This window comes from Somniosus microcephalus, chromosome 14, assembly GCF_052327205.1.
Source record: "Somniosus microcephalus isolate GS21.2 chromosome 14, FLI_Smic_1.0, whole genome shotgun sequence".
Lineage (NCBI taxonomy): Eukaryota > Metazoa > Chordata > Chondrichthyes > Squaliformes > Somniosidae > Somniosus > Somniosus microcephalus.
Window position 1 is genome coordinate 9,784,972 of NC_141000.1, and position 12,735 is coordinate 9,797,706.

At 44.9% G+C, this 12,735-nt stretch overlaps 1 protein-coding gene across 1 annotated transcript in view; it reads right to left on the reverse strand.

Moving 5' to 3' along the window:
• Positions 1-4,011: 4,011 nt before the first annotated feature.
• arhgap31 (Rho GTPase activating protein 31) overlaps positions 4,012-12,735 on the reverse strand; it is a 164,776-nt gene continuing 156,052 nt past the window's right edge. The window contains exons 11-12 of the mRNA XM_086006228.1: positions 11,071-11,369; positions 4,012-7,239 (exon numbers count right to left, since the gene is read on the reverse strand). Coding sequence (XP_085862354.1) covers positions 5,014-7,239; positions 11,071-11,369 — 2,525 coding nt within the window. The 3' untranslated portion in view covers positions 4,012-5,013. The remainder of the gene's footprint in view (positions 7,240-11,070; positions 11,370-12,735) is intronic.

Sequence of the window (12,735 nt, forward strand, 5' to 3'; positions counted from 1 at the left end):
CAGGGTGATGTGAGCAGCCTCTGCTGGTGCAGTTGAGCTATTATTAAAGAGCTAGTCCCTCTAAAGTCATTCCACTAAGACTGTGAGGAACAATGTTATTGAAGCAGTATTACAACAATCCTAAGCTATTTTGAGTCAGGTTTTTAAAATCAAAGATGCGCCTGGAAATGTGTGTGGAAATGTGGTTCTGGCCAAGAAGTGTAGAAATCTAAATACATGGGTTGTTATGGTTAAGTTGGGACACTTAGTTCCTGATCTCACACTGATGTAACATCTGAAAATAAAATGGTTTAATCTTTGATTGTTATAAGCCTACATTTTCTTTCATTCATTCCTGGGAGGTGGGCGTCGCTGGCAAGGCCAGCATTTATTGCCTAGTTGTTCTTGAGAAGGTGGTGGTGAGCCGCCTTCTTGAACCGCTGCAGTCCGTGTGGTGAAGGTACTCCCACAGTGCTGTTAGGGAGGGAGTTCCAGGATTTTGACAACAGGCAGCGCATTTCAAAGTGATTCATTGGCCCAGAAATTCGGGTCTCCACGGGTGAGTACGCATGGGGTACTCACCCGTAAGCCCAATGGAAGTGCCGGTTTTGTGCATGCACTGCGCATGCGCGGGAAGCCGGCACTTCCGTTCCCCTGAAAGAAGGGGTTAAGAGGTGGAACGCGTGCTCAGGAGAGGCAGCGCGTGCGCATTGAACTTACGTTTTTTTTGCCGGTTTTCCCGGGAGGGTAAGTCTCCAGAAGTTAGACATTTAAAAAGCAGTCGCAGGGCCTGCTGTTTACAAGGTAAGTGGTGAATTAATTAAAATTAAAACATTTTTTCCACAGGTTTATTATTTTTAAATACTTTAAAGAAAGGTAAGTTTATTTTTAGCCCCGTTAGAAAATAAAATTAATTTTTTCAAAAATTTAAATTATTGTTTAAAATAGTTATTTCATGTAATTTATAGTTTATTTTAAAAATGTGGTTTTTAAAAAATTTATTTGAAGGTTTAGTGATGTTTTGGGGCTTATAGTATTTATAGGTTTGACAGCTCTTCCTGTCAAACTTATGAATGAAGCATTACTTGCTACCATTGGCTCTCCATGGCCCACGTGATCCCAGGGGACGCATCGAACTAACTGCGCCCCTGGGATACGCAAGCACTGCGCGCCGGCAGTTGGAGGAGGCCCAGGATCGGAATCCCACGCGGGCCCATAGCTCAACGGCCGGCGCGCAAGGTAAGTGTTGGTCGGAGGCTTGCACCTGCGGGAAGCCCCCGACCCGAATTTCTGGGCCATTGTATATACCGCACTTTGAGACATTTCCGAGAGTTGGAATAAGGCACTATATGTAAATGCAACTCTTTTTTTTAACATGCACACTTAAGACAATGAATGTCAGCAGGCTATTCGACTGCAAGAAGCATCCTGTCCTCACCTGATGCCCATCGATCTACAGCACAAACTACCGATAATTAGGCCCCGTTAGTCAATCTTACCCAGACAGGCTACAAAGATGGCTGCCTAGGGAAACTGAAATGTCACTGATGCCATAGGTGTCTTTAAACGTTCAAGCTAAAACGCATGTGTGAGAGCGGCACCTGCCCCAGGCTATCCCTGACTCCGAGTACTCGAAGCTGAAATAACAACAGAAAACGCTGGGAAAACTCAGCAGGCCCGGCAACATCCGTGGAGAGAGAAATAGAGTCAACATTTCAGGTCAAAACCCTTCGTCAGAACTGAGAAAAAGAAAGGCAGGAAATGAAACAGATTAAAAGGCAGTTTGGGGGCTGGGAAATGGGGGAGGGGAATGAAAGGACAAAAGGGAAGGTCTGAGAGGTGAAGAGACATTAAGAGATATTCTGTTGTCATCTTGAATACCTCTTAATGTCTCTTCACCTCTCAGACCTTCCCTTTTGTTCTTTCACCCCCTCCCCCATTTCCCAGCCCCCAACTGGCCTTTTAATCTGTTTCATTTCCTGCTTTTTTCTCAGTTCTGACGAAGGGTTTCGACCTGAAACGTCGACTCTATTTCTCTCTCCACGGATGTTGCCTGGCCTGCTGAGTTTTTCCAGCGTCTTCTGTTGTTATTTCGGATTTCCAGCATCCGCAGTATTTTGCTATCGTACTCGAAGCTGATATTGGCTGGAAAAACTGGGAAATGTTCCATTCCTCAGCAATGGATTTTCAGCCAAGTAATCAAGGAGCTCCATGGGAAAAGTGTAACAGAGTTCTCTTCTCGGAGGATCTAGTGTTGGACTAAAGCATCTCATTAAGTCATTTGAAATGGGAGCTTCCTTTCTTAACACACAGGCAGACTGAAAAAGGGAAAACCTTTCTTATGTAATCCATATTTAGGGGACGTCTAGTGAAAAACAAATGAACCTAGAAGCCAAATGTGTATTGCAGTATTATTTGTAGAACATATCTACTGAGCTGATATGAAAACTGAATCCCTTTCAAGGAAGATGTCTCCCCCCACAATTTCAGAGGAATGCTACATCCAAGATGAACTTGGCTCAAGTCTCGACTCCCTGAAACAACTTGGCACTGATAATTAGGTGGTGGGGTGCATGTTCGTCCTCAGTGATAGCGTCACGCATGAACATAAGAAATAGGAGCAGGAGTAGGCCAATCGGCCCCTCGAGCCTGCTCCGCCATTCAATAAGATCATGGCTGATCTGATCCTAACCGCCAATCCACTATCACAGAACCATCTCCTGAATCTAACAGAATTAGACACACGAAATAGGAGCAGGATCAGGCTACACGGCCCCTGGGCCTGCTCCGCTACCCACAGGGCCATGACCGATCCGAACCGAGACTCATGTCCAAATTCCTGCCCGCTCCCCGTAACCCTTAATTCCCTTTACTTCTAGGAAACTGTCTATTTCTGTTTTAAATTTATGTAATGATGTAGCTTCCACAGCTTTTTGGGGCAGCATATTCCATGGACCTACTACCTTCTGAGTGAAGTAGTTCCTCCTCATCTCAGTTTTGAAAGAGCAGCCCCTTATTCTAAGACTATGCCCCCTAGTTCTAATTTCACCCATCATCGGGAACATCCTCCCCGCATCCACCCAATCCAACCCCTTCACAATCGTATATGTTTCAATAAGATCGCCTCTCATTCTTCTGAACTCCAATGAGTAGAGTCCCAATCTACTCAACCTCTCCTCGTATGTCCATCCCCTCATCCCCGGGATTAACCGAGTGAATCTTCTTTGTACTGACTCGAGAGCAAGTATGTCCTTTCTTAAGTATGGACACCAAAACTGTACGCAGTATTCCAGGTGCGGTCTCACCAATACCTTGTACAACTGAAGCAATACCTCCCTATTTTTATATTCTATCCCCCTAGCAATGAAAGCCAACATTCCATCGGCCTTCTTAATCACTTGCTGCACCTGTATACTAACCTTTTGAGTTTCATGCACCAGGACCCCCAGATCCCTTTGTACTTCAGTACTTTCCAGTTTCTTGCCATTAAGATAATAACTTGCTCTACGATTTTTCCTGCCAAAGTGCATGCTACACACGTTGCGTATAAATGTTATCACATGACGTGCATGATGGCGTGACTAATGTGACGTGTGTGTGTCTCTGGATGGCGCAGAATTCACGACTAAGGCCAAGAAGCCGTTCTTCACACCAGGGGGTAGATTTTCACTTTGTGCGATCGTGAATGGGCCGCCCGCGTTACATCTTACCCGATTTTGATTTGCAGTGACTTCTGTCACCTATTTTACACTATCGCAGAAAGTCAACATCTACCCCAAAGGGCATTAACGTGGATAGGACTTCTGGGTAGAGTAGTGGAGGCAAAAATCCTGGAATCATGTAAAAAACCGTCAGATGCTGTGTGAGGGGACTGAAGGGTCTTTCTGGATGGATGAGCTAAGGTGGAATGGCCTTTCTTGTCTGTATCCATCTTGTGATCTTGAGAGGAGGGAGAACAGCCTCATTGTGTCACCAACACGTCATACTTCAGGATATAAAAATCAATAAAAATCACAAAATCATTGCAAAGTGTATTGTGCAAACATTTTAATTCTCATGTTTGGCAAAAAAAATACTTATATTTAATATTTGACAATATAGCAATAATTTCAATACATGAGAGAGATACATAAACATTGAAACTGAGATGTTGAAGCATTTACAGAAACACTGATGTCGTCTATCCTCTGAGATGGCCGTATCTAGATAAATAATACAGTAGTATGTCTATCGTAGATTATCTGCTTTGGCCAAAAGTGAGCGTTTGACACAATTCTCAATTTTCCATAACTTGCTTTTCTACGAGGTATAATGGGATCAGTATAAATTTGGGAGGTACAATAATTTGAATTTACATCGCTCTATTACTATCTGTAATAGATTAACAGGTAAAGTAAGCAATAACATAACAGTATGGTGTGCTTTGTTGGTGAAAAGTCAATCAGTAAGTGCATTAACCACCAATGATGCACATCTCCATGTTCATGACACTCAGGGCGAAATGTCTCCACTCATCCTCTTATAGGGCTTGCTACAGGGTGTAATAAATATTACAGTAATATACCCCTTGTATATTACAGTGAGAGCTGGACTGCCAGTAGGACTGAGCACTGTACAGTTTGGCAGTAACCAGCTCTCACTCATATTCACTGCACAGATTTAGTTTAAAGAAGGCTTATCAAATGTGTTTTTTCAAAGAGCTATTTGGCCATTACTTTGTATATTTTGGATTTAGCCTTTATTCATTTTGATTCGAACATAGATATATTGTGTTGCAATCAATGTTAGAATTAAGCTTGTACTTTTTGTTTATTAAAGGCTCGGTAATCCAAACAACCTGTATTCCGCACCTTGTACAAGTCCAGCTACTTTACATCCTCTATCTCCTTGCTTGTTCTAATGCACATTTTAAAACTATGACAGACATTTGAGCAGTAGGTGGAAGAATACGTACAGATTGGGGGTGAAAAATGTTATACAAAAGAAATAAATCTTGTGTAGCCAGTCTGAATTTGGTAGAATCGTTAAACGTGGTCATTCAATTTGCCTGCCACCTCTATTTTCAAATATCATGGACCTCCTTTGAGGCTGGTAGAAGCAACTTGTTGAGGTCTCCAACCGTTGTCCACTTTTAGGCATGCTCATTCGACTTCGAAGAGTGACACCCTCTGGCCCCTTCTGACTGTCATTAAGTTCATGCGAGTAGCTGCTCGGGATCGACTGATCCAACTCTGAGAGTGGCTGTTGCTCAGGGCTGGATTTTACTGGACTAAGATGCACCTTGTTGGGCTCTACGGGAGAAGAGCGCTCCATGCTGGGCCAGGGTGGGCTGAACAGGATGAGGCTCTGAGGCCTGCCTGCCTTTGATCTGTGCTGGGCGTGCCGCATGAACCCAGGCTTTTGCTGCACTGGCGATCTTTCCATTCGAGAAGGCGTTGGACTGTCAGGTAAATCTTCTCCATTTGCCTTGCAGGTTCTTTTCACGATTGGTGCTGCTGGGCTGGTTTTGGACTGTACGAGCGAGGTATCTGGTGAAACAGTGCAACTTCCGTGTCCAGGTATTTGAGACTTTGGCAGGCCATTTTCTTTCCCATCTTTAGATTCTGCTACCAAAGAATTTGTTAGAGGCGAATCCAGTCCTTTTTTGCTCTCAGGGCAACTCGGTTCACATACTGTGATGGGTTGTAAAATCGTTAACACCTTATCCAGAGGAAGGGAGGGAGGTCCGAGATTCTTCTTCGGCAAAGGTTGGGGGACCTGGGTAAACTGCACCTTTGGTGGAATGACTGGAATGGCTTTGACTTGACATGTCTTTATCATGTAAGTCGTTCGAACAGCAGTGACACCGATTGGGATTGACTGAACTGGGCATCCATCAGATATAAGAGGTTTGTCATTGACTATGGGGTATGACTCAAGGAATGAGGCCTTATCATTAGACTTCAAGAAGTCTTCCTCAGTTCTATCGCGAGTTATCACTATGGATTCAGTATCTGTGCTCTGTAAGCTTGGTGTTGCCCCAGTGCTTATAACATGTAAACTCTCTGATTCGTTCGACGATAATGAATTGTCTTCAGTTAGTGAAACATGTAGCTGGTTACTGGTAGAGATTCCCTCCAGTTCATTTGGGAAATTTACAGATTTAGTTAAAAGAGAACTATTTTTTAAAGAGTCACCATTGCAAATTGGTAAAGAAGTCTCTGGGCTATGTTTGTTCCAATCAATATCATTGTTAACAGATTGAGATGAACTATTGTAAAGATCTCCAGGAGCTACTTTATCTGTACAAACATCAGGGGACAGTGTCTCCTGAGCAGCATCTTGCCATTCACCTGGTGACACTTTTGTCAAACATTCTTCCTCATCTTTCATAACTTCAGCCAGCTGGGATGGATGGGAGCTAGGCTGCGTTAATGTGTCATTGTCCATCCAGTGTTCCGGGGGGAGGAGCTCACTGGCATCGATCTGTGATGCGGCAGATTTCAGATTTGACTGAATATCTGCCAATTGCTCCTTTTGATCACTTTTATCGTTAGGCAGATTGACCGTTGTATGTTCTGTCTGCATGTAGCGGACATCCACTGAGCACGGTCCTGAAAGATTAACATCTGCTTTCGAGTTTGGTCCAGCTTTGTTAGGAACACCATCCCTCATGCAAGGTTCTGAGGACTGAAATTCATGAGGAACAGCTGGACATTGATTCTTTCCATCTGGATTAATATCAATTAATTGACTTGGATTAGACTTGGGATCATTTGAGATGAAAGAACCTGTAGAAATTCCTAAGCACTCTGTTGGTGGGCTCTCTGTTGGCGTCTTCATAATATTTTTATCTGTTACCGGTTGAGTAAACTCCGTCTTCGAAGGAACACGTAACAAGGGCCTCATAGATTTATTCTGCTGAGGCTCTGTCAGGCTATGATCAGATATATTGGGGCTACTCCCTTCGCTGGAATGTATGTTATTTGTGGAGTTTAGACACACTTCTTCTGAGTTAGTTTCAACCAGTAGAGGTGCGCTTGGTAAGAACAGGTCAGGAAGACTGTGCATTCTTTGAGGTCCTTTAAAATTTAGTTCCAATGAGGGATCAGGCAGGGGGTTGTCCTCAATATCACTCCTGTCATGAGACTGAACCAATCTTTCCTCCACCTCTCCTTGAAAGTTATTAAGCATGTTGGCATCCTCAGGTTCAGTGATCTCAAGCTCTTTAGCATCTGTCCACAATTGCTCCATAAATGCCTTAGCAGAGGAATCTGTGTCCTACGAAAATACACACACCATAACATTAATGAAGCCTTCATTTTGTACATTGGAATTGTATTTTTAACATTTATATTTTGTTCTTATTGACTGAAAGCGCACTGCATCAGATGGTGAGGGAGTGTTGCTACCTGTCATTGTAAGAGCAGGGGGTCTTATATATATATAGGTCCAAGGGATAGTTCAGCGGGGTAAATGTGCTGCCTAGTATACTCAGCCATACAGACCAGGAACGTTCAGTGTCCGGTCTGTGCTGGGTTAACTGATCTCAGCTGAGGGGACACAATTAGCCAGATTAATCCTAGAATACCGAGAAGAAAATTAAGCAGGATTCCCGCTCCCAAGTGCTGTCCAGTAACCCCTGTTGGAAAATACACGTGTAGATGTGGGGTGGTGAGGTCATGCTTGTGGTCACCAGCACCCATTCTCACCTTACACACGGAGAATGGCCGTGCAGGTAAGGTACCACAAGGTCGTTGGCACCAATACGCCAGCATGAGTCACCACATTCAAAATTAAGAAAGAACTTGCTTTTATATGGTGTCTTATCACCACCTCACAATGTCTCAAAGTGCTTTACAACCAATCAGCTACTTCTGAAGTGCAGTCACTGATGTTATGTGGGTAACTGTGACAGCCAATGTGCATACAGCAAATTCCCACAGAAAACAAATCAATGTGACCAGACAATCTGTGTTTTGTGGTGTTGGTTGAGGAGGGATATTGGCCAAGACACACGGAGAACGTCCCCACTCTTCTTTGAATATCGCCATGGGATCCTTTACATCCACCTAAATAGGCAGGCCCTCAGTTTAACATCTCAGCCAAAAGATGGCACCTCTGACAGTGCAACATTCCCTCTGTATTGCATTGACATGTCAGCCTAGATTTTGTGCTGCAGTCCTGTAGTGAGACTTTAACTGACACCCACGTGACTCAGAGGTGAGAGTGTTCGCACGGAGCCAACCTGACTGCAGGAGAGGAATTCAAAGAATGGTGATGGGGTGGGGATGTGAGTTTTAAGGGTAGATTTTATTAATTTGTTGCAGGACTTCTCATTCTCAGGTGTCTTCCCCGTTGCCTAAAAATTGTTAGCATTTTAGTGTCATGTTTTTGCAGAATATCATTTTTACAACAGTATCTGTTGTCGGGATCTGGAACGCTCGACCTGAAAAGTTGGTGGAAGCTGACTCCATAAATTGGGCGGGTACTCGAGGGTGAGGAACCTGCAGGGTTACGGACAAGGTGCGGGGATGTGGCACTGAGCACGACTGCTCTTTCAAAGAGCCGGCACAGGCACGACGGGCCAAATGGCCTCCTTCTGTGCTGTTAGTTTCTATGACTGATTCTATGATCTGGCCCTGCAGGATTTCCATTCATTAAAATGAATGGACAGAAAATTCAGCAAGGACCATTCATCTCCACACTTGAATTCCCAATCTGCACTCCCTGTTGACCTCAGTGCCTGGTGATGGTCTGCTCTGGGAGCTTGAATTTTAAAGCCTACTTCAAAACACCAAGTGCAGTGAGAAGCCAAAGCATTCTTACTCATTACTTCCACTAGAGGACATCTGCGCTACACATCACTGGAAAGCTGGTGAGACACAAGCCCCTTTCAGTCAGATATTGATATAAAAATGATATTTTGCAAAAAACATGACACTAAAATTCTATACCGCGAAGAAACAATCTTTGTTAACGGTGCAGTGTAGAAAAATTGAAAAAGCTCAAATGTCTGTTAGATTTTCCCAAGAGTGAATGAATAAATCCCATTTTAATCACTCAGATTATAAATCAGCCTAGAATTTCTGCTTCGGGGAAAATCCCAGGTGGGAAATGGCGGCGTGTGATTCACACCCAATGGAAGGGAGGTGAGTTGACCCCACCACATTTTCCAGGGTCAAACTAATTTTAATATTACAAATGGGCCCCCTGTTGTAGTGATCAATAACATGTCATTCTATAGTGGACACTAGGTGGAGCAGTAGAGCTGTATATAGCTGTATGTATAAGACTACACTACCCAGCTATACATTATATTAAGACTACATTACCCATGAGGCTAGGCTACCCACAAGGCAGCAGTCAAGATGGAAGCCTCTACAAGATGCTGTACAAGTCCACATGTGCTCAATAAAAGTAACTAGCAAAAGCTAGCTGTGTTCATAATAAGAATGTATATTTATTAATGAACATAACACCTGTGACAGTACCACTTCTGACCTGGATATTGTGTGTGTGTGTGTAGGGGCTGGGGTGGGGCGGGGGAAGTGGGGGGATTGAGTTTCAAGACCTGCAGTTGCTTAAAGGGGCCAGCCACACCAGCAAAAATCATTTTGGCAGCTCGACTTCAATGCACTTATTTGAAGAATGTCTGCCTGTAAGGTCAAGGCAGTTGTGACCTTTCCAGCCAGTGGCTCCTCAGTCTGTATATTCTGGTGTGGGGGGCACCAGCGGGTGGGTGTCAGGTGTGTCCTGTGCTGTCTGACCAGCCTGGCCTCTCTCTGTTCCTGGTCTTCTTCCAAAGAGTAAAAATACAGGGGTACTTCCCATGGGAAATCCATTGTGGCCTCTTTAGAATTGGTGGGAGTGGGGGGAATGGGAGCTGAAGAGCAGGAGGCGCCGAAGGTAGACGGTAAAGGATTTGTCAGCAGATTTAAAATAACCATCAAAATCGGGTGAAAAAATAAACTTTCCATGACCATCTTTAAAGTACCTGCTGGGTCCTTTAAATCAACTTGTGTCCTTTCTTTGTCATCCAGCAACACGGGGCTCCTGTTTTATATGGGTGTGTTTGACACTTAGTGTAAATGAGTGGTAATGGCGCAATATGAGATTTATGATGCCATGAATCATTACTGCCTCAGTCAAACACGTTCGTACATTATAGGGATGGTCCGCTGAAGGTGGCAGCCATAACTTGGGTGGGTATTGGACTGGCTGGCTAACCGGCTTCATGGATCCCACGCCATTTCCCTCCTCCCGCTCACTGGAATACCACCTGAGGTTCGGGTGGTATTACTCAGAATATCTCGGCTGAACTGTCCCTGAGGGTTGTTGTCCTCTGGCAAAGCTAAGATTCCTCAATCTAAACAAAAACATGTGCTTTCCATTGTTGTTAATACAGATTGAACGTCCAAATTCTGGAGTTCCGGAATCCAGAATGTTCCAGAATCCGGACTCTGGGCCGATTGTTGGCAGGGGTCGTCCGGAATCCGTAAAATGTTCCGGAATCCGGACACCCTGTCAAGCTGCAACCTGGGCATTTCCGGACTCGGAAGGTGTTTCTGATGTCCTAAGTCCGGAAACGCCCGAGCCCAGGTTGCGAAAATTTCCGGACTTCGGACATCAGAAACACGTTCCGAAGTCCGGAAAAAAACGGCTCAGCCTCGGTCCCAAGGTTGCCGGATTCGGGACGCTCAACCTGTATCACATTATCATGTGTGAGTTTTGACAGTGAGTGTCAACAAACCATTCAACATTGGAATTAGCAGCGTTGTCACCCAATCATATCCTCACCCCTTTCCGTACACATTCACAGGTATATACTGGGCGGCTGAATCAATATTGCCCATTTTGTAGTATCGACCAAAATCTAAATTACCCCCTAAGGTGTTTGATGTTAACAGGTTGTACAACAAGGCGATATCTAGTTGTTCTGCAATAATTCTAGCGGATAATCAGGAAGGTGGATAGCGGAGGTTCCACTGTAAAGTATAACTGACGCTGATGCGCACACCTTTGATATCCTTCTCCATTTTACATTGCAACACTTAAAAAGTACACACATTCTGCCAGACTATGATTCGAAGGTACAGTGATCTGTCTAACCTGTTTAGCTGCCAGTTGCTCATCTGCGTTTCCACCATCTGCTCTTTGATGTCCATTTTCACATGGATCCCTTGTCGGGGGAACAGTTGAAGGATGCGTTTTGTCCAGCATTGTTTTTTCAGAGAGGTTCGGAGAAACAGGTGAGCTGGTCACTGATGGCGAGGGCGTGACTAGCTGCAATGGGTCAGAGTGCTGACAGGCGGGATTTGGGAAGGGTTCTGGCTGATTTTGTGACGGTGAATTTGAGGACTCAGCCTGGGGCTCAGGCTGCAGTCGGGGCTTCTCAATTTTCTGGTCATCTAAAATAACAAAGAAAATTGATTTTTTTGAGTTAGATAAATACCATTGATTAAAATAGCCAGAGACCTCTATCAAAGTAACCTTTGAAATCTATTCCTCCTTCCCAACCGTAAAGTTTCCAGTAGTCTTCCAAACGAAACAGAGATATTGAAATTCTATCAGAGACGTGTCTGTATATAAAACTTTAACGGGGAGAAGTTGGGTATCGCCCATTTTGGGGTGCTAATATCGGCCGGGTGCAAGGTTTAGCGCCGAGCGCTGCAGTTGTACAGGGCCTTGGTGAGACCGCACCTTGAGTATTGTGTGCAGTTTTTGTCGCCTTACCTGAGGAAGGACGTTCTTGCCATGGAGGGAGTGCAGCGAAGATTCACCAAGCTGATACCTGGGATGGCAGGAATGACGTACGAGGAGAGATTGTGTCAATTGGGCTTATACTCACTGGAGTTTAGAAGATTGAGAGGGGATCTCATCGAAACCCATAAAATTCTGTCAGGTCTGGACAGACTAGATGCAGAAAGGATGTTTCTGATGGCCGGGGAGTCCAGAACCAGGGGTCACAGTCTAAGGATAAGGGGTAAGCCATTTAGGACTGAAATGAGGAGGAATTTCTTCACCCAGAGAGTGGTGAACCTGTGGAATTCTCTGCCACAGAGGGCGGTGGAGGCCAGTTCATTAAATATATTCAAGAAAGAGTTGGATATATTTCTTGAGGCTAAAGGGATCAAGGGATATGGGGAGAAGGCAGGGACAGAGTACTGAATTTGGATGATCAGCCATGATCTCATTGAATGGCGGAGCAGGCTCGAAGGGCCGACTCCTGCTCCTATCTTCTATGTTTCTATGTAATTATCGCCTCTGACTGCAAAATTCACCTCTATCGCCCCTGGAGGTGATTGGAGCGCTAAATCAGGCGCTACACACCTCTCTTAAGGCGCTAACATCAGGGAGCGAGGCGCTGCCTCAGAACGCTACCAAAGCTCAGGCGATGTCCGTTACCATGGAAGCCAGACAGACTGGCGCCGTCCAGTTCTTAAAGGGGCGGGGCCTTCTTTCTGGCCAGCCACTCCCTGCTCATTGTAGCCTTGAATCTCGGCCTGGAGAGACCTCGAAAGCAATAGTGTTGGAAGCACTAATGGATAGGCCCAGGGAAAGAGCTCGGCGTTTAAGAACCTCAAAAGTGGTGCTGAGGGCCAAAACTCCTTAGGACAGCGTTAAATCTCTCCAGACGTCTCTCTCCCTCTCAACCTGCGTGTACCAAAACTTTGCCGACAAGAAAAGGCAGGAAGCACCCGCCTATAAATAGCGCTCCCCCAGCCCCTTCCCGACTTGAAAACGTTCCCCTCTACCTGTCATTCCTAGCGGCAG